The sequence below is a fragment of the Fundulus heteroclitus genome, chromosome 22, assembly GCF_011125445.2.
Source record: "Fundulus heteroclitus isolate FHET01 chromosome 22, MU-UCD_Fhet_4.1, whole genome shotgun sequence".
NCBI classification, from domain to species: domain Eukaryota; kingdom Metazoa; phylum Chordata; class Actinopteri; order Cyprinodontiformes; family Fundulidae; genus Fundulus; species Fundulus heteroclitus.
The window spans coordinates 2,782,582-2,804,238 of NC_046382.1; the positions used below are offsets into that span (position 1 = coordinate 2,782,582).

Consider the following 21,657-nt stretch of genomic DNA (forward strand, 5'->3'; position numbering starts at 1 on the left):
ACGTCAGGAAGACGAAATGGACCGTTTGGTTCCCATGAAGGCGGCGGAGTCCAGAACCAGGTGGTGTTCTGAATGAACTCAGCTGGACCTCGATCTGGAGCAGAACCAGAACCACAACAGGCCGGAGTCCGGGGTTCTCCAGAACCGGACCGGGACGTGCTGTAATGTCGCCCCGGTCCAACTCCCCTGAGTTCTTCAGCAGAACTTTGCAGAACTCGACCACCTGCTGAGGAGGTGACCCAGTCCGGTGCCGGACGACACCCACCCTTCAGGAGCCCACGTCCACTGGTGGGAGCGACACCAGAAAAAGAACCCAGGCTTGATTTTGAAAATCCGGAACCGGAAGTCCCCTGCCTTAGGTCTGTGGGGGTTTGACGCTTCTGGGTCCAGTTAGGGAGTTTTTGTCGGAACCAGAGGCGGACAGAGTCAGAGCCGAGGAAGAAAACAGGTAAAAACTCTTTTTATTGTTAAATGGTGCCATCGGAACCGGCTGCCAGGAGACTGGGTCAGCCCGGAACGTTAAGCTTTAAAGTTCTGGGCTGCGGTACCTTTAGCTGGGCTGAAGGTACCGCTGGTTCCGAAGAACTGATAGTTTACTGTGAGGAGCTGAGGCAGCTGGGTTCGGTGCCGCTCATCCTGGTTCTTGTAGTTTTTCTCTTTGTTCTGGAAAAATCAGAATTAACCCAAAGGGTTCGCAAGAAACTGTTTTCATCTGGGTTCTCCTGTCGGAACCAACAGAACCGGTAGGAAACTAAACCCATTTAAAGTGTCATTGAACCCAACAGAACTCGGTACTTTAAGGGGAAATTAGTCTAAGGGTCCAAATCCTGGAGCCTCGTTGCAGAGATTTTCACCACCAGGTGGTTCCGATGGTTTTCTGCGGCCCGGTTCCACCGTTTGGGTCACAGGTTCTCTCCCTGCTGTCCGCTGTTCCGACCCGGACTCAGAATCTCCTGCTTTGTTCACCTTCCAGGTGTTTCCAGGTGACCCAGGTGACCCGGTCACACCTGCGTCACACCTGGGTCACCTGGGTAACTCTAGCGACCCGGTGTTGGTACCGTTGGTTCTGGTACTCCTGACAGCTGAAGTCGGGTTAGAGCAGCAGAACATCCAGAGTTCTAGTAGAAGGTCCAGTCCAGCAGCTCCAGCCCGGTTCTGATCCGGCCCGGTGTGGAGACGTGGAGTCAGAACCTCCTGGAGACTTCAGCGCTGGGCTTGGTGTCACAGAGACGAGTCGGACCGGGTCACAGAACAATAACACCCTGAACCGAGTCGGACCGGGTCAGACCGCCAGCAGAACTCAGGGAAGTCCAGAATCCCGTCCATCGTTGGAGGGAGACAGATCTGAAGAAGCTGGATCTCCTCCAAGCTTCGGTCCGGTTCCAGGAGAACCAGAACCAGAACCAGGTGGACCTGCTACACATTAGGTAGAGAGACAGAGGTCTACACCTGGATGCTATAAACAGAGTCCACGGGTCTGTGACTTAGTCTATACGGCCACCTCCATATATTTATATATATATGGAGGTGGCCTAGTGGTTAGAGCACAGAGCTTCGGTCCCAGAGGTTCTGAGTTCAACTTCCACAAGCTGCCATTCTGGGTCCCTGAGCAAGACCCTTAACCCCAGATTGCTCCCCGGACGCCGCACATGGCAGCCCACTGCTCCCCAAGGGGATGGTTAAAAGCAGAAGAGAATTTCTCTATTGTGAGATCAATAAAGTTAAATTATTATAATTATATATTTGTGATTCTGCGCCTGGTCAACATGACACTGAGCTGAGCTGTCGACCTCCCCAAGATGGCGCCCCTAAATCTCATCAGCGCCCATAGGCGACAGCGTGGATGCGGGGTCTACTCTTACATTATGTCTATAGTCTCAACTGTTGGAGCCCGACCCAGAACGGTTCTGGCCAATCACGTGGCAGTATTGAGGTTTAAGGCGGGACATACGGCTGTGATGAAAGCAGCCGGGCCAACGAGGACGCAGCTGCTCTCTGATTGGTCAGAATCACGACTTTTGATAGCAGAGCATCAGGAAGAGCTTTGACCAGCTTAGCTTGTTGATTCTCACTGATGCCCTGATTGGCTAAAACCTTTGGTGGGCGGGCCCTAGGTTCCCCTTCGTCCAATCAGCTCAGAGAGCTGAACGTCCCTCCGTTCCCCCAATGGACTCTATGGGAGCAGAACCGAATGGGTGTGCAGAACGTAGAGTTCTACACAGATCAATCTGGGTCGCCAGGTCAGCTGATCGCGGCCGGAACAAAGTTCTGTTCAGGCCCAGAAGAACCAAGTAAACACTTTTAGAATCAGCGTTCTTTGTGTTTAGTTTGATGTTCTATATGTTCCTCTAGCAGCTCAGCCAGGTTCTGATGTTCCAGGGGGACGGGTTCTGGTGTTCCAGGGTTCTGGTGTTCCACAGGGACGGGTTCTGGTGTTCTAGGGTTCTGGTGTTCCACAGGGACGGGTTCTGGATCCTATTTACTGATTTCAGCTGTCCAGTTAAACCCGACCAGCGGACTAGAGGTCCAGGTTCTCCAGGATGTTCTCCAGGATGTTCTCCAGGATGTTCTCCAGGAGGTTCTCCAGCGTTAACGGGTCAGAGAACATCCGGTCCCTCCAGAGAGTTCTAGTCTCTTCCCAGGAGAACCAGAACCCTGACCAGATAGATGGAGGCGTTTCAGAACCTCCAGGCTGGTTCTGACCTGGACCCTCTAGGTTCTGCTGGTTCTTCATTAACCCTGGAGCGGTTCTGAAGCTGCAGTCAGTCTCTGAGGTCCGGTCCGATCGGACCCTGATGTTCCGTGTGTTTGTGTTCTGCAGGAGAACCGGCAGGACCAGAGTCCTCTTCATCGTCCTCCTCATCATCGTCCAGAGATGGCTGGAGCTCTGAGGTACGTCACCAACGGGCCGGGCCGGGCCGGGGGGGCAGAACCGCTTTGGACCGGTCCCAGGATGGTTCCTGATGGTTCCTGATGGTTCCTGATGGTCCGAATCTGAGCCCCGGAGAACCAGCTGGTTCCGTCTGAGGGCTCAGAATCATGAGGTTCTACTGTCGGACCTTCAGAACATCTTCACTACGTTCTCCACAGCAGCACCAGGCTGCAGAACCTTCTCCATCCAACCAACAGAACCGACACCTGACTGACACCAGAACCTCAGCAGGTTCTGGTGCTGATTCTAACCAGCAGGTTCTCCGTGGAGCCTCCATGGATCAGGAACATGGACCGTCTGATCCGATCCGCTGCAGAACCTCAGAACCTCTGCTGATCCGAGCCCCGTTTGGACTTTTAGTCCCTAACACCTGGAAAGGTTCTGACCCGGGAGGGACAGCAGAACCAGAACCAGCGGACCTCTGTCTCAGCTCAGTCCAGGTTACCAGAACCTCAGAGGTCCAGGTGTGGTTCTGGCTGACCCGCCTGCTGGGCCCCATGATGGCGAGTGGTGGAGCAGTTTGGGTTCTCAGAACCGGGTCGGCGGGTCGTGTTCTGTGGCGTGACGCCGGTCCGATTCACAGAAACCAAGAAGTAAAATCACCGCCGTGGATTCCTGCTGACTTCCCCGCCGGGCTTTCTGTGCCGGCGCCGCCGCGCTCCCATTGGCCGCCGTGCTGAGGGGGCCGTCCCGGCGCCGCGGGGAAACGGGCCGGGACGGTTCTGAGTCAGAGCGAGCGGGTCGAGGCGGGTTTTTCTGTCAGCGCCGGCAGACAGGAAGCCCAGAAACCACCAGAGACTGAGAGGAAGTGCAGAGGCTGAGCGCAGCGCGCCGGGTTCTGGTTCTGGTTCTGGTTCTGTCTGAGGGAGAGCTGCCACAGGAGGTTCTGGTTCTGGTTCTGGTTCTGTCTGAGGGAGAGCTGCCACAGGAGGTTCTGGTTCTGTCTGAGGGAGAGCTGCCACAGGAGGTTCTGGTTCTGACAGGTTGGTTCTTTTCTGGGTTTTCTGAACATGTGGAGCTTCTTGGTTTTGTTTAGATTGTTTCACTTTGAGCGAGTTCAGCTGCTGGTTCTGGTTCTGGTTCTGGTTCTGGTTCTGCTCGGGGTCCGTTCTGTGGGGAAGAGTCTGGAGACTTTATTCTGGAAATGTTTCCCATCATGTTAGAACTGAGGGGGTTCTGGACCGAGGAGCTGAACAGAACCGGAGATGAAGAACATTGATGTTCTGGATCAGAACCTTGTGGAAATGCCCCACAGAACCGACCCGATACAGCCGGGTCGGGTCAGAACCACGTTAGGATCTCGCTGCAGAACATCTAGACCTGCAGAACCTCCAGCAGGACCGGTTCTGCAGACCCGGACTCCTCTGCAGCGTTCTGCTATCTTCCTGTTTCCACTCCACCACTCCGGTTGCCACAGCAGCGGGCGATGACATCATCAGCTGGAGGCTCCGCCCCCTGCGCTGCTCGGGATTCTGGGGGTTTTCCTGCAGCGGCTGCTTCCAGGAAGTGACTGAGAGCAGGAGGGGGAGGGGGACTGCTGGTGCTGCGTGCTGGTTTTTATCCGGACCTCACACGGCCCGGCACAGTTAAAGTTCTGAGCCGACCCGGCAGGGCAGGTTCTGACCCGGCAGTGCAGGTTCTGACCCGGCAGTGCAGGTTCTGACCCGGCAGTGCAGGTTCTGACCCGTGTCTGTTCTGTTTCTGCTGCAGGATGACGGAGCCTCAGTTCATGAACTACGAGAACGACGTGGTGAGTCTCTCCACAGCACATCTGCTTTAGTCTCACGCTTCAGAACCGGCCTAATGGACCCACAGCGGGTCCAGATGTTCCTCAGGAGAAACTTCAGGTTCTGGATCAGAACCTTCAGGCAGTTCAGGCCTTTTAAGCAGAGATGGTTCCTGCTGGCAGGTTTTAATGTTTTCTGCTCTGAGAAGAACGCGTTCCGTCACAGAACCGCTTACCTGCTGGCAGAACCGGCCGCAGGTGGCAGGTGGGTCAGCCGTAGGATCAGGGATGCAGTTATCGATTAGTCATGCCTTAATCCATTAAAGAGAGACGATCTGAGGAAGAACCTCAATTAACCAGAGTTCATCACACGGTTTACTGCTTTAATCAGCGCCACAACATGTTGACCCTGGACCTGGTTCTGGACCTGAAGGGTTCTGGACCTGGTTCTGCACCTGGTTCTGGACCTGAAGGGTTCTGCACCTGGTTCTGGACCTGAATGGTTCTGCACCTGGTTCTGGACCTGAAGGGTTCTGGACCTGGTTCTGGACCTGGTTCTGGACCTGAAGGGTTCTGGACCTGGTTCTGGACCTGAATGGTTCTGCACCTGGTTCTGGACCTGGTTCTGGACCTTAAGGTTAAACGATTTACAGACTAAAGCTTTATGTTAAATTGTTGAGTTCCTGTTCTGAGCGGGTTCTCCTGTCCGGTTCTGGACTCTCCAGGTACGGACTGTCTGATTAGTTAACGAGTTTTTCCATAATTGATTAATTGCTTCAGGCTACATTAAAGATGGAGCAGCTCCACAGTGTTGGGCTGAATGACAACAAAGCGGGTCAGAACCAGAACTTGTGGGTCAGGTTCAGATATTCAGGCTGATCTTTGTTCTCGTTTCCACATGAAGCTCATCCAGGTTTCTAGAACAGGTCCGTCCTGAGGGGACCAGAACCCCTCAGATGTTCTGACAGGGCCCGGCTTACACACAGTCTGGTACCGCCTGTTACTGACGGTCCGGTTCTGACCCACAGCCTGGTTCTGATGTCTCTCTCTCTTCTCCAGCCGTTACCAAACTTCCTGCACTATGACTTCATTCCTCCGATGGAGATAAAGACCGAGCTCTACATACCTGAGACAGGTGAGCCGCCGCCTGCTGCTTTAAGCCCCGCCCACTGAAGCCCCTGCTTCCTGCTGTCCAATCAGAACGCAGCAGCTTAAATTAGACTGAGCCGAATCCCATTCACCTCCTCAAGACCGGTTCTGGTGTTCTAGAGTGACGGGTTCTGGTGTTTTAGAGGGACGGGTTCTGGTGTTCCACGGAGACGGGTTCTGGACACGGGTTCTGGTGTTCAGCCACAGAACCGATCTTCAGCTGCAGGTCCGATGGGCCAACCCAGAGGTCCAGAACAGTCATGTTTTAAGCAGAAGGAGGACATTTTGTGGTTCTGATAGAACCCTGAGGAGCAGAACATCACGTGTGTTAAATGGATTCTGCTCAGTCTAAAAGTCAGATCAGAACCAGAAGGTTCTGGAACTGGTTCCACACGTTCTGAGATAAAACTGGTTGGGCTTTGTCTGGATCCTTTGACTCCCTGTAGAACCCGGTCTCATAGAGTTCTGGTTCTTTTGGCCAGTTCCCGCCCTGTGTGATAGGTTCTACCGGGTCAGAACCGCTGCCTCCACGGGGACGCCCCGGTACTCGCCGTGTCTCTACCTGGTCTGTCCAAAACCAGAACCCGTCCCTCTTACCAGAAAGCTCAGGGGTCCGATGATGGTAGCGGCGCCGGGGAGTCCAGAACTTTCTGGGCTTTACTCAGAGGAAAACCCGATTAGTCAATGTTGACTTTCAGCTGTTCTGGTCCGAGTCCATGTTTCTGACCCGGTTCTGTGTTTGTGTTGCAGCTCATGGTCCGTATATCCAGATCATTGAGGAGCCCAAACAGGTGAGCCCGACCCGTTAACCTTCAGAACCTCAGATATAACCGGGCCTGGCTGGTTCTGACAGGAGGCTTTACTGTTGGACAACTGAAAATGTCTTCCAGTGATCAGAACCCGGGTCCAGTTTCAGAACTTTAACGTGAGCTTTGGGTCATGAAAAACAGAGAATAAACTGTTCGTCTGACCTTTGACCTCTGAACCTTCAGCAGCCTGACAGCATCAAAAGTCTAGAAACCAAAAACGTTTGTTAACCAATAATTAAAGTGATAATAAAGTTAATTATGAACTTTTATGAATAATTATAATTAAAGTGATAATAAAGTTAATAATGAACTTTTATGAATAATTATAATTAAAGCGATAATAAAGTTAATTATGAACTTTTATGAATAATTATAATTAAAGCGATAATAAAGTTAATTATGAACTTTTATGAATAATTATAATTAAAGTGATAATAAAGTTAATTATGAACTTTTATGAATAATTATAATAGAATGCCGTCATTGGCTCAGCTGTGGTGGTTGGTACGGTGTCCTGCAGGGACCAATGTCACCTGCTCCTCACCTCAGCCTGCTGCTATTTCTGTCTGAGCTCACAGACTTTAGACTCAGTCAGTTTATGTTTTATGATAATCTACAAAATCACAAAATAAATGATTTAAATGAGATAAAACTACAGCCTTCCTTACAGAACGTGGTCCAACAGCAGCTTTAAGTTAATTATAAACAGATCAGGATCATGTTTATTTGGCCACTAAGACGATAAAGGTGTTAGACTTCATATAGCAGAAACATGTTTATATATATATATATATATATATATATATATATATATATATATATATATATATATATATATATATATATATATATATATATATATATATATATATATATATATATATATAAAAAAAAAATATATATATATATATATTTATATATATTTAACAGTGAAGGCCGGTGAGTCACAGCCTGGGAAAACCGGTTCTGATGAAGCGTAAACACGAGATGACTCCTGGGGGGGGGGGATTCCCCCTGAGACGTTCACGTGTCACTTCCTGTTATCCAGGAGTTTCCTGACAGTCATTCGCTGACAGGAAGTCACATGACTCAGCCTGCTCATAGTCAGCAGCACCTGAGTGGCTACTGAGCGTGCTCAGTCCGCCTGGATCTCACCTGGTGGAACCGGACCTGTTCACAAAGGTTCTGAGACCTAAGCCTCGCTGTGCTTCTTGTTCCAGAGGGGGTTCCGGTTCCGTTACGAGTGTGAGGGTCCATCCCATGGCGGGCTCCCAGGGGCCTCCAGCGAGAAGAACCGGAGAACGTATCCCACCGTGAAGGTGAGCAGCCCATCAGAACCACTGATCCAGTGGTGCTGGTGTTCTTTATGTTCTGACGACGTTCCGTCTCGGTCCTCAGATCAACAACTACGTGGGCCACGCCCGGGTGGAGGTCCAGCTGGTGACCCACACCGACCCGGCCCGGGTCCACGCGCACAGCCTGGTGGGACGCCACTGCAACGAGAACGGCACCTGCATGCTGGACATCGGACCCAACGACCTCACCGCCTCGTCAGTACACACGCCTCAGAACCCGACCAGAACCAGAAAGTTCTCCTTAAACCCAGTCAGAACCACAATGTTCTCCTTAAACCCAGTCAGAACCAGAAAGTTCTCCTTAAACCCAGTCAGAACCAGAAAGTTAATGTTCTACTCAAAGGTTCTGACTGCTGGTCCAAACAGGACCGATTGTTGGGTTACTGGCAGGTGTCTCAGCTCAGGATGTCTGGATGGACACGATGAGACATTTAAAGGGGACACGTCCTGCTTTTAGGTTCTCCCTGTTCTCACTGAAGTTCTCCAGTTCTGGTCGATCTAACGTAGAACAGTCTGAGTTCCTCGTTATTTTACACACACCCCCCCCCCCGATCTGAGTCTGAGAACGACTCGTTTTGGCGCCATCGCTTTAAATCTAAAGGAGGCCCTTCTCACCCCCCCCCTCCAGGCCCCAATCAGCCATTTTTGTAGTTTCCATTTTCACGGATCCCCTTGTAGCTTCAGCTTCTATCAGCTTGGACTACAGAGTAGCTGCAGGAAATAAAAATGGCGGATTGATGAACTTTATAACACTGAGAAAGAGAGAAAACTGAACGAGTTGAAGATGTGACCTTTGAACCTAAAGCTAAGCTCCTTTCTGCTCCAAAGACGCGTAGCTGGATTTTAGGGCTAAAGAGGTGCAATTAGCATGACCTGTGCCTTTAAGACCAGGAAGTGAGGAAGATTCAGCTCTGATGATGATGATGATGATGATGATGTATCTGGAGAACTGTGTGATGGCTGTAGTAATGGCGCCCTCTGATGTCACTTCCTGTAGGTTCAGTAACCTGGGCATCCTCCATGTGACCAAGAAGGGCGTGGTGGAGGTGTTGGCCAGAAGGCTGAGGGAGGAGAGGAGGAGACAGAAAGGAGCCCACTGTCCTCTGACAGGTAAACACACCTGGCTCAGCGTGTGGCCTCTGAGGTCAACTCGTTAATGACCCTGCTACCCTGAGCTTCATTAACGACCCTGAGCTTCATTAACGACCCTGAGCTTCATTAACAACCCTGAGCTCGTTAACGACCCCCAGCTTCATTAACAACCCTGAGCTTATTAACGACCCTCAGCTTCTTAACGACACTCAGCTTCTTAACGACCCTGCTACCCTGAGCTTCATTAACGACCCTGCTACCCTGAGCTCGTTAACGACCCTGAGCTTCATTAACGACCCTGAACTTTGTTAACGACACTCAGCTCGTTAACGACCCTCAGCTTCTTAACGACACTCAGCTTCTTAACGACCCTGCTACCCTGAGCTTCATTAACGACCCTGAGCTTTGTTAACGACGCTCAGCTTCATTAACGACCCTGAACTTTGTTAACGACGCTCAGCATCTTAACGACCCCCAGCTTCATTAACAATCCTGAGCTCGTTAATGACCCTCAGCTTCATTAACAACCCTCAGCTCGTTAATGACCCTCAGCTTCTTAACGACCCCCAGCTTCATTAACGACCCTGAGCTCGTTAAGGACGCGCAGCTCGTTGAACCCAGCCTGTGTCCCTGCAGACTCGGAGGAGTCGTCCATCCTGAAGGAGGCCAAGGAGCTGGGGAAGGTCATGGACCTGAACATCGTGCGTCTGCGCTTCACCGCCTACCTGCAGGACAGCAACGGAGGCTTCACCCGAGCGCTCAAGCCCGTCGTGTCCAACCCCATCTATGACAGCAGTGAGTCTGAACACAGACACGGTGGCAGCGCCACCTGCTGCACAACCAGGGGATAGACCACCACTTTCTGAGAAATAAGCCTCAGACTGGCTGAATGTCTCATTAAATAAATAATGTCTCATTAACTAAATAATGTCTCATTAACTAAATAATGTTTCATTAACTAAATAATGTTTCATTAACTTAATAATGTCTCATTAACTAAATGTCTCATTAACTAAATAATGTTTCATTAACTTAATAATGTTTCATTAACTAAATGATGTCACATTAACTAAATAATGTCTCATTAACTAAATAATGTTTCATTAACTTAATAATGTTTCATTAACTAAATGATGTCACATTAACTAAATAATGTTTCATTAACTAAATAATGTCTCATTAACTAAATAATGTCTCATTAACTAAATAATGTCTCATTAACTAAATAATGTTTCATTAGCTAAATAATGGCTTAACTAAATGATGTCTCATTAACTAAATAATGTTTCATTAACTAAATAATGTTTCATTAACTAAATAATGGTTCATTAACTAAATAATGTCTCATTAACTAAGTAATGTTTCATTAACTAAATAATGTCTCATTAACTAAATAATGTTTCATTAACTAAATAATGTCTCATTAACTAAATAATGTTTCATTAACTAAATAATGTTTCATTAACTAAATAATGGCTTAACTAAATGATGTCTCATTAACTAAATAATGTTTCATTAACTAAATAATGGTTCATTAACTAAATAATGTCTCATTAACTAAGTAATGTCTCATTAACTAAATAATGTTTCATTAACTAAATAATGTCTCATTAACTAAATAATGTCTCATTAACTAAATAATGTTTCATTAACTAAATAATGTCTCATTAACTAAATGATGTCTCATTAACTAAATGTTTCATTAACTAAATAATGTCTCATTAACTAAATGATGATTCATTAACTAAATGATGTTTCATTAACTAAATAATGTTTCATTAACTAAATAATGTCTCATTAACTTAATAATGTTTCATTAACTAAATAATGTCTCATTAACTAAATGATGATTCATTAACTAAATGATGTTTCATTAACTAAATGATGTTTCATTAACTAAATAATGTTTCATTAACTAAATAATGTTTCATTAACTAAATAATGTCTCATTAACTTAATAATGTCTCATTAACTAAATAATGTCTCATTAACTAAATGATGTTTCATTAACTAAATGATGTCTCATTAACTAAATAATGTCTCATTAACTAAATAATGTCTCATTAACTAAATAATGTCTCATTAACTAAATGATGATTCATTAACTAAATGATGTTTCATTAACTAAATAATGTTTCATTAACTAAATAATGTTTCATTAACTAAATAATGTCTCATTAACTTAATAATGTCTCATTAACTAAATAATGTCTCATTAACTAAATGATGTTTCATTAACTAAATGATGTCTCATTAACTAAATAATGTCTCATTAACTAAATAATGTCTCATTAACTAAATGATGTTTCATTAACTAAATGATGTTTCATTAACTAAATAATGTCTCATTGACTTAATAATGTCTCATTGACTTAATAATGTCTCATTAACTAAATAATGTTTCATTAACTTAATAATGTCTCATTAACTAAATAATTTAATGAAGTTTAGTAGTAGCAGAAGCTGGCAGGTGTTCCAGAGACAGACTCAGGTTACTGCAGGAGGAGGTCCTGACTCTAACGAGCCAATTAGAGCACAGCCAGCACTGACTACCCATTAACCTGATTTTAGGGAGGAACACCTGTTCAGCTGCTATACACGACTAAAGCTGGATTTTAATCTCCTTTTAATTGACTTTTAGTCTCATTTATACCTGAAAATTAGACTAAATCTATTGTTTAGTTTAGAGGAGGAAATTAAAACTGCTGCTGTTGTTTTGGTTTTTTATGCTAAATCTTTGCTGCTGCATTCACTGACCTTCAGAAAGTCAGGACTTTTGCTCTGAAAGCATAATTTCTGAGCTTCAGTGAACGCCTCACAGACCGCTCTGATGCCAGGGAAGTTGGATCGCCTGGTGTTGCGTTCAGGAACAGTAGGAAGCTGCGGCTGGGCGGTAAAGGGGTGGTTTCCTGCCATCAGCAGGACGCCTGAAGGCCTCGTTCTGTCCTCCTGAACGTCTCACCTGCTCTGTCTGCTGCTTCTGATCAAACCGTCTCACCTGCAGAGTCGCCCAACGCCTCCAACCTGAAGATCTCCCGCATGGACAGGACGTGCGGTTCTGTGCTCGGCGGCGACGAGATCTTCCTGCTGTGTGACAAGGTGCAGAAAGGTGAGCAGGTGTCCCTTTGGGACGTCCGTCCCCGTCTCTCTGTGTCTCACCTGTCCGTCACCGTCTCTCTGTGTCTCACCTGTCCGTCACGCCTCACCTGTCCGTCACACCTCCTCCTCAGACGACATCGAGATCCGCTTCTACGAGGAGGACGAGGAGGGCTGCTGGGAGGCGTTCGGGGACTTCTCTCCCACCGACGTTCACAAACAGGTCGGTGCCGGAGCAGCCGGAGATCCTCTGCGTCACGCGACCTCTCACTCTGAGAGATTTCCGTTCATTTAGCCCAATCTTCACAAACCCTCTACTTCTATGCCGACAGACAGTGGTAATAACCTACCTTTATTTTGAAAATCCAAGCTGGATCCACTTCCTGTTTGCCCCGTAGGCGTTTCAGTCCATTGACACCAGAACCTTGCTGCTTATAAGCAGCACCCACAGGTCCAGTTTCTCCAGAACCACCCACAGGGACTGGATGAGTGTGGGCGTGTCTTTCTGCATGCTGCGCTCTGATTGGACAGAAAACAGGAAGTCCTCCAGCAGTGGGGTCTCTCCACTGATCTCTATTTATTCACTGGAGTGCTGATTTAGCCGAAAAACTGAAGTCACTGGCGGCCATCTTGCTCCTCCCTACTCTCCCAGAATCCCACAGGATTTGGCTGCAACAACAAGCAGTTTTCTGGCTGTGTGAAAACGTTTCACAGGTAATTCTACAGTTAGTGGAGATATATATATATATATATATATATATATATATATATATTTAATTAAATAAAATGCTAAATATTTCAGCACATGACTTTCTCATTACTTGATATTTTTAGAACATAACATAAAGTATATGGCATTTGACATTTTAAAAGTTTTAAGCCCCCTGAACATGGGAAAATCCTCGTTATTCGATGCTGTAGCGCACATATTCCCTAGTTACTGGAGGGAAATAGGGAGTACCAATATGGCGGCTGGTGGCTTCAAAGCGACTCGTTCTAACAGCGGCTATTAGCAACCCAGTGTATAATATAGCTCAGTGGGGGCACACTGGCTGGAAGAACACACAATTCAAACCCAAACGGTTCTGATTATTTTACCGGGTCAGAGCCACCAGCTCCCTAAGCTGTAAGTTCTGGTAGAAAGTTAAACTCGTCAGGTAAAGTCCAACTTCCTGTGACCCGTTTGAGCAGAACTGGGTTTTCCCAGAATGCCTCACTGTCTGTGGGGCAGCTCTAACACGCTGCTCTGATGGAGTTCTGCGGGTTTTCTCTCTGTGGGACGAGCCGCTGATGAAAGGCGGAGGAGGAAAAGTCCAAACCAGAAGTTTGTGGCGGTTCAGAACCGAAGCAGGGAGGAGGAAGGATGTGGGTTCCACCTCCTCACGTTCTCGTCTCTCCTCAGTACGCCATCGTGTTCAAAACGCCGCCCTACCACAGCGCCGAGATCGACCGGCCCGTCACCGTCTTCCTGCAGCTGAGGAGGAAGAAGGCCGGCGACAGCAGCGACCCCAAGCAGTTCACCTACATCCCCCAGGTGCAAGGTGAGTCCGCCGCAGGGTTCCCCACCGCAGGGTTCCCCCCCGCAGGGTTCCCCCCCGCAGGGTTCACCACCGCAGGGTTCCCCACCACCACCGCAGGGTTCCCCACCACAGGGTCCCCGCCACCGCAGGGTCCCCCACCGCAGGGTCCCCCACCGCAGGGTCCCCGCCACCGCAGGGTTCCCCCCCGCAGGGTTCCCCCCCGCAGGGTTCACCACCGCAGGGTTCACCACCGCAGGGTTCCCCACCACAGGGTCCCCGCCACCGCAGGGTCCCCCACCGCAGGGTTCCCCACCGCAGGGTTCCCCACCGCAGGGTCCCCGCCACGCAGGGTTCCCCACCGCCACCGCAGGGTTCCACACCACTGCAGGGTTCCACACCACTGCAGGGTTCCCCACCACCGCAGGGTTCCCCACTGCAGGGTTCCCCACTGCAGGGTTCCCCACCGCAGGGTTCCCCACCGCAGGGTTCCCCACCACCACCGCAGGGTTCCCCACCACCACCGCAGGGTTCCCCACCGCTGCAGGCTTCCCCCGCCGCCGCAGGGTTCCCCACCGCAGGGTTCCCCACTGCAGGGTTCCCCACCACCACCGCAGGGTTCCCCACCGCAGGGTTCCCCACCGCAGGGTTCCCCGACACCGCAGGGTTCCCCGACACCGCAGGGTTCCCCGCCGCCGCAGGGTTCCCCCGCCGCCGCAGGGTTCCCCACCACAGGGTTCCCCGCCACCGCAGGGTTCCCCACACGGCAGTTCTACAGCCTCTGCTCTCTTTCAGACAAAGAAGAGGTTCTGAGGAAGAAGCAGAAGCCTCTTCCTCACTACGACTGGCGAGGAGGAGGAGGAGGAGGAAGAGGAAGAGACGGAGGAGCAGGAACCGGTGGCTTTGGAGGAGCTGCAGGAGGAGCTGCAGGAGGAGCAGGTATGGACCAGACCCGGTTAGCCTGGAACAGTTCAGGTTCTGTTTGAAGTGGTTCTGGTCATCAGAGAGGCGGAGCTACTTGCCTTAGATGGTTCTGAAGCGGGTCCAGAACCTCCAGGATCCAGAGATCCGTTCACGTCCTGCTGATGAAGGTGTCGGGCGGTGTGACCCGACGCCACCTGGTTCTGGTTCTGTTTCTGGTTCTGGTTCGGTTCTGGTTCTGGTTCTGTTTCTGGTTCTGGTTCGGTTCTGTTTCTTTTCTGTTCTGGTTCTGTTTCTATTCTGGTTCTGTTCTGGTTCTGTTTCGGTTCTGGTTCTGTTGTGGTTCTGTTCTGGGTCTGTTTTGTTTCTGTTCTGGTTCTGTTTCTGTTCTAGTTTCTGGTTCTGATCTGGTTCTAGTTCTGTTCTGTTTCTGGTTCTGTTCTGGTTCTGTTTCTGTTCTAGTTTCTGGTTCTGATCTGGTTCTAGTTCTGGTTCTGTTTTGGTTCTGGTTCTGTTCTGTTTTGGTTCTGTTCTGGTATTGTTTTGGTTCTGGTTCTAGTTCTGTTCTGGTTCTGTTCTGTTTTGGTTCTGGTTCTGTTTCTGTTCTGGTATTGTTTTGGTTCTGGTTCTAGTTCTGCTCTGTTTCTGGTTCTGTTCTGGTTCTGTTTCGGTTCTGGTGCTGTTTCCGTTCTGGTTCTCTTCTGTTTCTGGTTCTGTTTCTGTTCTGGTTCTGTTCTGGTTCTGCTCTGTTCTGTTTCTGGTTCTGGTTCTGTTTCTGGTTCTATTCTAGTTCTGGTTCTGTTCTGGTTCTGTTTCGGTTCTGGTGCTGTTTCCGTTCTGCTTCTCTTCTGTTTCTGGTTCCGTTTCTGTTCTGGTTCTGTTCTGGTTCTGCTCTGTTCTGTTTCTGGTTCTGGTTCTGTTTCTGGTTCTATTCTAGTTCTGGTTCTGTTCTGGTTCTGGTTCTGTTTCTGTTCTGGTCTAGTTCTGGTTCTGGTTTGGTTCTGGTTCTAGTTCTGTTTCTGGTTCTGTTTCTATTCTGGTTCTGTTTCTGTTCTGGTTCTGTTTCTAGTTCTGGTTCTGTTCTGGTTCTGTTTCTGTTCTGTTCTGGTCTAGTTCTGGTTCTGTTCTGGTTCTGTTTCTGTTCTGTTTCTGTTCTGTTTCTGTTCTGGTTCTGGTTCTGGTTCCGCTCACCACCTGCTCTCCCTGCAGGTTTCCAGTTCCAGCAGATGAACGGTGGCGGTGGAGGCGGAGCTTTCTTCACAGGAGGCTTTACAGGCTTTGCCTCAGGGGGCGGGGCTCAGATGTCAGGCTCCGCCCCCCAGCAGGGCGAGGCCCAGTCCGGCTCGGTTCTGCAGCAGCAGCTGCTTCGGATCGGTGAGTCTGTGCAGCACCGGCCGCGTCGCTGGCCTTCCAGGCCCGGTTCTGACCCGCTCCGTGTCTCCCCAGCCGCCTCCCTCAGTAACCGGGTCGGTCAGAGCGCCCGGCAGACCGCCGCCGCCCTGCTGCAGTACTGCAGCACCGGGGACCCCCGCGTCCTCCTCGCCCTGCAGAGACACCTGTGTGGCATCCAGGACGCCAACGGAGACACGTGAGTCCAGTCGCCCCGCGCCGCTCCACCTGTGCTGAGGCGCAGGTGTTAACAGGTGTGTCGCCCGCAGGCCGCTGCACCTGGCCATCATCCACCAGCAGACGTCGGTCATCCAGCAGCTGGTCCAGACGCTGCTGAGCAGCCAGCAGCACGCCGTCCTCAACACCGCCAACCACCTGCAGCAGGTAGGCCGCCGTGGCGCGCCCGCTTCAAACCCACGGTCAGGTGACCCCGGGTTCTAACTCCGCCCACTCCCCAGACCCCGCTACACCTGGCCGTCATCACGCGGCAGCTGAAGGTGACGGAGGCGCTGCTGAGGGCGGGAGCCGACCCCAGCCTGGTGGACAAAGATGGCCGCAGCCCGCTTCACCTGGCGGCGCTGACCGGGGACACCGCCGCGCTCCGCCTACTGCTCACTCACCTGGGAGAACGCCACGCCCACCTGGTGAACATGTCCGACTACCACGGTGAGGGGCGGAGCCTGACGCTGACCCTGAGGCGTGGAGGTGAAGTCGCTCACCTGTTTGTGCTCCTCAGGCCTGCAGCCGCTGCACCTGGCCGTCAGGAGGGACGGCGAGCGCTGCCTCCGCCTGCTGGTGGAGGGCGGGGCCAAGATAAACGCCCCCGAGCAGAAGAGCGGGAACACGGCGCTGCACCTGGCCGTCAGAGAGAACCTGTTCAAGGTGGCGTGCACGCTCATCACAGAGGTAAATGGCACACGGAGGGGGCGGGGCTTGTTGTCACCTGGGATCCACCTCCTAACGCGACGTGTCACCTGCAGCTGAAGGCCGACGTCAACGCCTGCACGTTCGGAGGAAACACGCCGCTCCACCTGGCGGCCAGCCTGGGCTCGCCCACGCTCTGCTCCATGCTGATCGCTGCAGGTGAGAGGCACACCTGGCCGACAGGTGAGCGGAACCATGTCCCGTTGGCTGCTGCTAACCGTGCTCCGCTCCTCAGGTGCTGATAAGAAAATGGAAAACGATGAGCCGCTCTTCTTCAGCTCCTCCTCAGACGAGGAACAAGACGAACCAATCAGGGAGCGAGGAGACAACACGCAGCCAATCAGCAATCGCAAGAGACCAGCAGGAGGCCACACCCCTCTGGACCTGGCTACCAGTCAGAAGGTAAAAGCAGTAGCAACAGGAACCACCGAAGCATTTCTGGGTCTCGACGTGTTCTCCCCACCTGTTCTCATCTGTCCTCACCTGTCCTTACCTGTTCTCACCTGTCTTCTCCTGTTCTCACCTGTCTTCTCCTGTTCTCACCTGTCTTCTCTTGTCCTCACCTGTTCTCAACTGTCCTCACCTGTCTTCTCCTGTTCTCATCTATCTTCTCCTGTTCTCACCTGTCTTCTCTTGTCCTCACCTGTTCTCAACTGTCCTCACCTGTCTTCTCCTTTTCTCATCTGTCTTCACCTGTTCTCACCTGTCCTTACCTGCCCTTACCTGTCTTCTCTTGTCCTCACCTGTTCTTACCTGTTCTCATATGTCTTCACCTGTTCTCACCTGTTCTCATATGTCTTCACCCGTTCTCACCTGTCTTCACCCGTTCTCACCTGTTCTCACCTGTTCTCACCTGTCCTCACCTGTCTTCACCCGTTCTCACCTGTTTTTACCTGTTCTCATCTGTCTTCTCCTATCCTTACCTGTCCCCACCTGTTCTCAACTGTCCTCACCTGCCCTCACCTGTCTTCTCTTGTCCTCACCTGTTCTTACCTGTTCTCATATGTCTTCACCTGTCCTCACCTGTCTTCTCCTGTTCTCATCTGTCTTCACCTGCCCTCACCTGTCTTCTCTTGTCCTCACCTGTTCTTACCTGTTCTCATATGTCTTCACCTGTCCTCACCTGTTCTCATATGTCTTCACCCGTTCTCACCTGTCTTCACCCGTTCTCACCTGTTCTCACCTGTTCTCACCTGTCCTCACCTGTTCTCATATGTCTTCACCCGTTCTCACCTGTCCTCACCTGTCCTTACCTGTTCTCACCTGTTCTCATGGTCCAACCAGGTGAAGAACCTGCTGAACTCCAGACAGAGTCCAAAGGTGAGCCGGCACGTGGATAAGAAGATCAGGACGAGCAGCAGTGAAGGTGCGTTCCCCTCCTACCTGTTCAGGTAGTTTGTGGTGCATGATCCGGTCTAACGTGACGCTGCTGCAGACGCTGAGCGTTCTGGGCTGGACGAGGACACGCTGACCCGGCTGGTGGAGGTTCTGACCGTGGGAGACATTCCCTGGATAAAGCTGGCGGAGAAGCTGGGAATGATGACCCTGACCCACCTGTACCTGGACAGCCCCACGCCCTGCCAGCACCTGCTGCAGCACTACAAGGTAACGGCATGCTCACCGGCCCACACCTGGGTGAGTTCCTGCCCGCACCTGTGATCCCACTCACCTGTCTCTGTGCTTCCAGCTGGGCGGAGGTCCTGTTGAAGGTTTGGTGGAAGCTCTGCAGGCTCTGGGTCTGACAGAAGGAGTGCGACTGCTGAGGAACAGCGAGCTACAAGACGACAAACACAGCTCAGGTGGGTAGAGCTACCTGAACGGTAGACCTGAAGGTCCAGAAGGTCCAGAACAATGTTCTGGGTATCCATACACCAGTGCAGCTCCATGTTCTCGGCTATAAACTCCTGGTTCCTGTTAAACACCTGATCCAGTTCCCAGTAAGGAGCAGGAGAACCACATTAGCTCAGACTCAGCCGGTACCAAACAGAACTCACCAAAACAACACCTTGTGTTAACACTAGTCACCAACAGTGTGCTGGGATCTGTAGTTTTGCTCCCCTGTTTGGAGAACTACAAATCCCATCATCGTGTGATACATTAGTCACACTACAGCGTTCAGATTACACCTTAAATACCTGCATCCTGAGCTGACTGCGCTAATGTTAGCATGATAAGCATTAGAATCCAAGACTGTGTAGTGTTAGCAAGCTAATGTTACTGCTGTTAGCATATTAATATTAACGATGCACAGGCGTTAGCATAAACATGCTAATGTTACTGCTGTTAGCATATTAATATTAACGATGCACGGACGTTAGCATAAACATGCTAATGTTACTACTGTTAGCATATTAATTTTAACGATGCATGGACGTTAGCATAAACATGCTAATGTTACTACTGTTAGCTCATTAATATTAACAATGCATGGACGTTAGCATAAACATGCTAATGTTACTACTGTTAGCTCATTAATATTAACAATGCACGGGCGTTAGCATAAACATGCTAATGTTACTACTGTTAGCATATTAATATTAACGATGCACGGGCGTTAGCATAAACATGCTAATGTTAGCATGATAAGCATTGGAATCCAAGACTGTTTAGGGTTAGCAAGCTAATGTTACTGCTGTTAGCATATTAATATTAGCAAGCTCTGATTATATAAAATGACTATATGTTCAATAAATGGGAATGTTAATGAAAAGTTAATTTATCACAGTGACTCCATCACTTTGATAAACACATAAAAGCTGTTCTGACATTTCTGTTACTTCTGGTAACAGTGAATGGAAACATTTAAACTCAGATTATTACATCAGACCAATAGAAAACATTTGGAATGTGGGTTTAATGAGTTATGTTTACTACCTGGTAATACCTGATGTATGACTGTATGATGTTAGCATTAGCATGCTAGATTTAATGAAGAATTCACCTTTAAGGATCAGTTGTTTACATTTTGTGATCAAGTAGAAAGCTGCAGCAGCGTCCTGCAGAGGCAGCAAAGGTCCACACTAAGAAGCTTTAGCTGAGATTATGTCCAGGTGGAGCCGCCTCAGACGTTCCTGCCTCCTGCAGAACAAGACAGAACAAGCTGAGAATGAAAAGCGGTTAAAAACGTTACAGAACCCGTTTTTCCTCCACTTCTGACTAAGAGCCTTAAAACGATTCAGCGTCTCTGATTGGTCGCTCAGAGATCGCCTCCCTGTGGCTCCGGCCTGAGCTGCTGGTTCCTCGTCTGCCTGGTTCTGGTCAGGGTTCTGCCTGGAAATGTTCTGATCCGGCGGCCCTTTGGTCAGCTGTATAACCTCACAGTCAGCTATAGAACCTCACGGTCAGCTATAGAACCTCAGTCAGCTGTAGAACCTCACAGTCAGCTATAGAACCTCAGTCAGCTATAGAACCTCACAGTCAGCTATAGAACCTCACAGTCATCTGTAGAACCTCAGTCATCTATAGAACCTCAGTCATCTGTAGAACCTCACAGTCATCTGTAGAACCTCAGTCAGCTATAGAACCTCACAGTCATCCGTAGAACCTCACAGTCATCCGTAGAACCTCACAGTCAGCTATAGAACATCACAGTCAGCTGTAGAACCTCACAGTCAGCTATAGAACCTCACAGTCATCTGTAGAACCTCAGTCATCTATAGAACCTCAGTCATCTGTAGAACCTCACAGTCATCTGTAGAACCTCAGTCAGCTATAGAACCTCACAGTCATCTATAGAACCTCACAGTCAGCCGTAGAACCTCACAGTCATCCGTAGAACCTCACAGTCATCCGTAGAACCTCACGCCACCTGCTGGCCGCCCAGCTCTAAACGCATTTCTGTAATTTTTCTGGAAATAAACGGATTTTGTGTTTTTCTCCTTGAGACGATAATAAATTATATTATAAATAATAATAATAATAATAATAATAATAATAATAATATTAATAATAATAATAAAAAAACTCGAAGAACAGCAGCAAACGTGTCTGTGGTCCAAACCTGTTTCTAAACTTTTCCTGCTTTCTGTCCAATCAGATGCCACGGTGGACAGTGGCTTCAGCAGCCAGCCAATGGAGGAGCAGCAGGAGGAGGAGATGGCCAATCAGTGAGGAGCAGGAGGTGTCATGTGATCATCTGATGGGATTGTTCTGCTGCAGGAGAAAACGGGTCGGAGCGCCGAGCCTGCAGCTCTTTGGACCCATCTTCATCATCATCATCATCATCGTCTTCATCGTGATGATGAACCAGCCATAATAAACTTTGACTTTTATTTATATTTTATTGCCTGTTGGACTCAGCCATCTTCACACCAATGATCTGAGAGACTAAACTGGAATTTCCTGCTTTCTGTCAGGTGTTTGAATGCAGCGCTGCTCTTCCTCACCTGTGAGGCGAGGAAGAGTAGCGAAGCCCAAAATATTGTTAAATGTTGTAAAAACGAATAAAATGTTTCCTTAAAGCAGAATAAATGCTGTTAAACCGCTTTGGTGATGTGGAGAAGTTCTGAGCCGTCAGCGTCTTACCGGGCCGGCGGTGAGACGGTCCGGGATGGCGGAACATCAAACCGATCCGCGTCCAGGAGGCCATCAGGTTCTACCAGCCGGACCGGACCAGAACCTGTGAGGGTTACTGGGTTCATCTCCTCTGGAACACCTCAGAGCTGCGTTCTTCCACCTCTGAATGCCAGGGCCACACGTATGAGAACCTTAACGGGCCTACGGGACCAGAACCTCAGCAAACAGGCCT

At 49.5% G+C, this 21,657-nt stretch overlaps 1 protein-coding gene across 5 annotated transcripts; it reads left to right on the forward strand.

Moving 5' to 3' along the window:
* The first annotated feature begins 334 nt into the window (after nucleotides 1-334).
* nfkb2 (nuclear factor of kappa light polypeptide gene enhancer in B-cells 2 (p49/p100)) lies at nucleotides 335-21,394 on the forward strand. 5 transcript variants are annotated; one of them, XM_036126188.1, is made up of 24 exons: nucleotides 335-448; nucleotides 2,822-2,892; nucleotides 4,643-4,682; nucleotides 5,718-5,793; nucleotides 6,558-6,598; nucleotides 7,837-7,935; nucleotides 8,015-8,166; nucleotides 8,969-9,081; nucleotides 9,700-9,858; nucleotides 12,068-12,172; nucleotides 12,294-12,382; nucleotides 13,562-13,700; nucleotides 14,472-14,615; nucleotides 15,807-15,971; nucleotides 16,044-16,185; nucleotides 16,256-16,370; nucleotides 16,445-16,652; nucleotides 16,723-16,892; nucleotides 16,967-17,069; nucleotides 17,146-17,312; nucleotides 18,195-18,276; nucleotides 18,346-18,515; nucleotides 18,598-18,709; nucleotides 20,947-21,394. In XM_036126188.1, the coding sequence occupies exons 2-24, from the start codon at nucleotides 2,876-2,878 to the stop codon at nucleotides 21,018-21,020; spliced, it is 2,682 nt and encodes an 893-aa protein (XP_035982081.1). In that variant the 5' UTR covers nucleotides 335-448; nucleotides 2,822-2,875; the 3' UTR covers nucleotides 21,021-21,394. The 5 variants fall into 5 exon arrangements, with proteins under 5 accessions (XP_035982081.1, XP_035982082.1, XP_035982084.1 ...); XM_036126189.1 differs by having other exon boundaries at nucleotides 14,472-14,599; nucleotides 15,803-15,971; XM_036126191.1 differs by lacking the exon at nucleotides 14,472-14,615.
* Nucleotides 21,395-21,657: the final 263 nt, after the last annotated feature.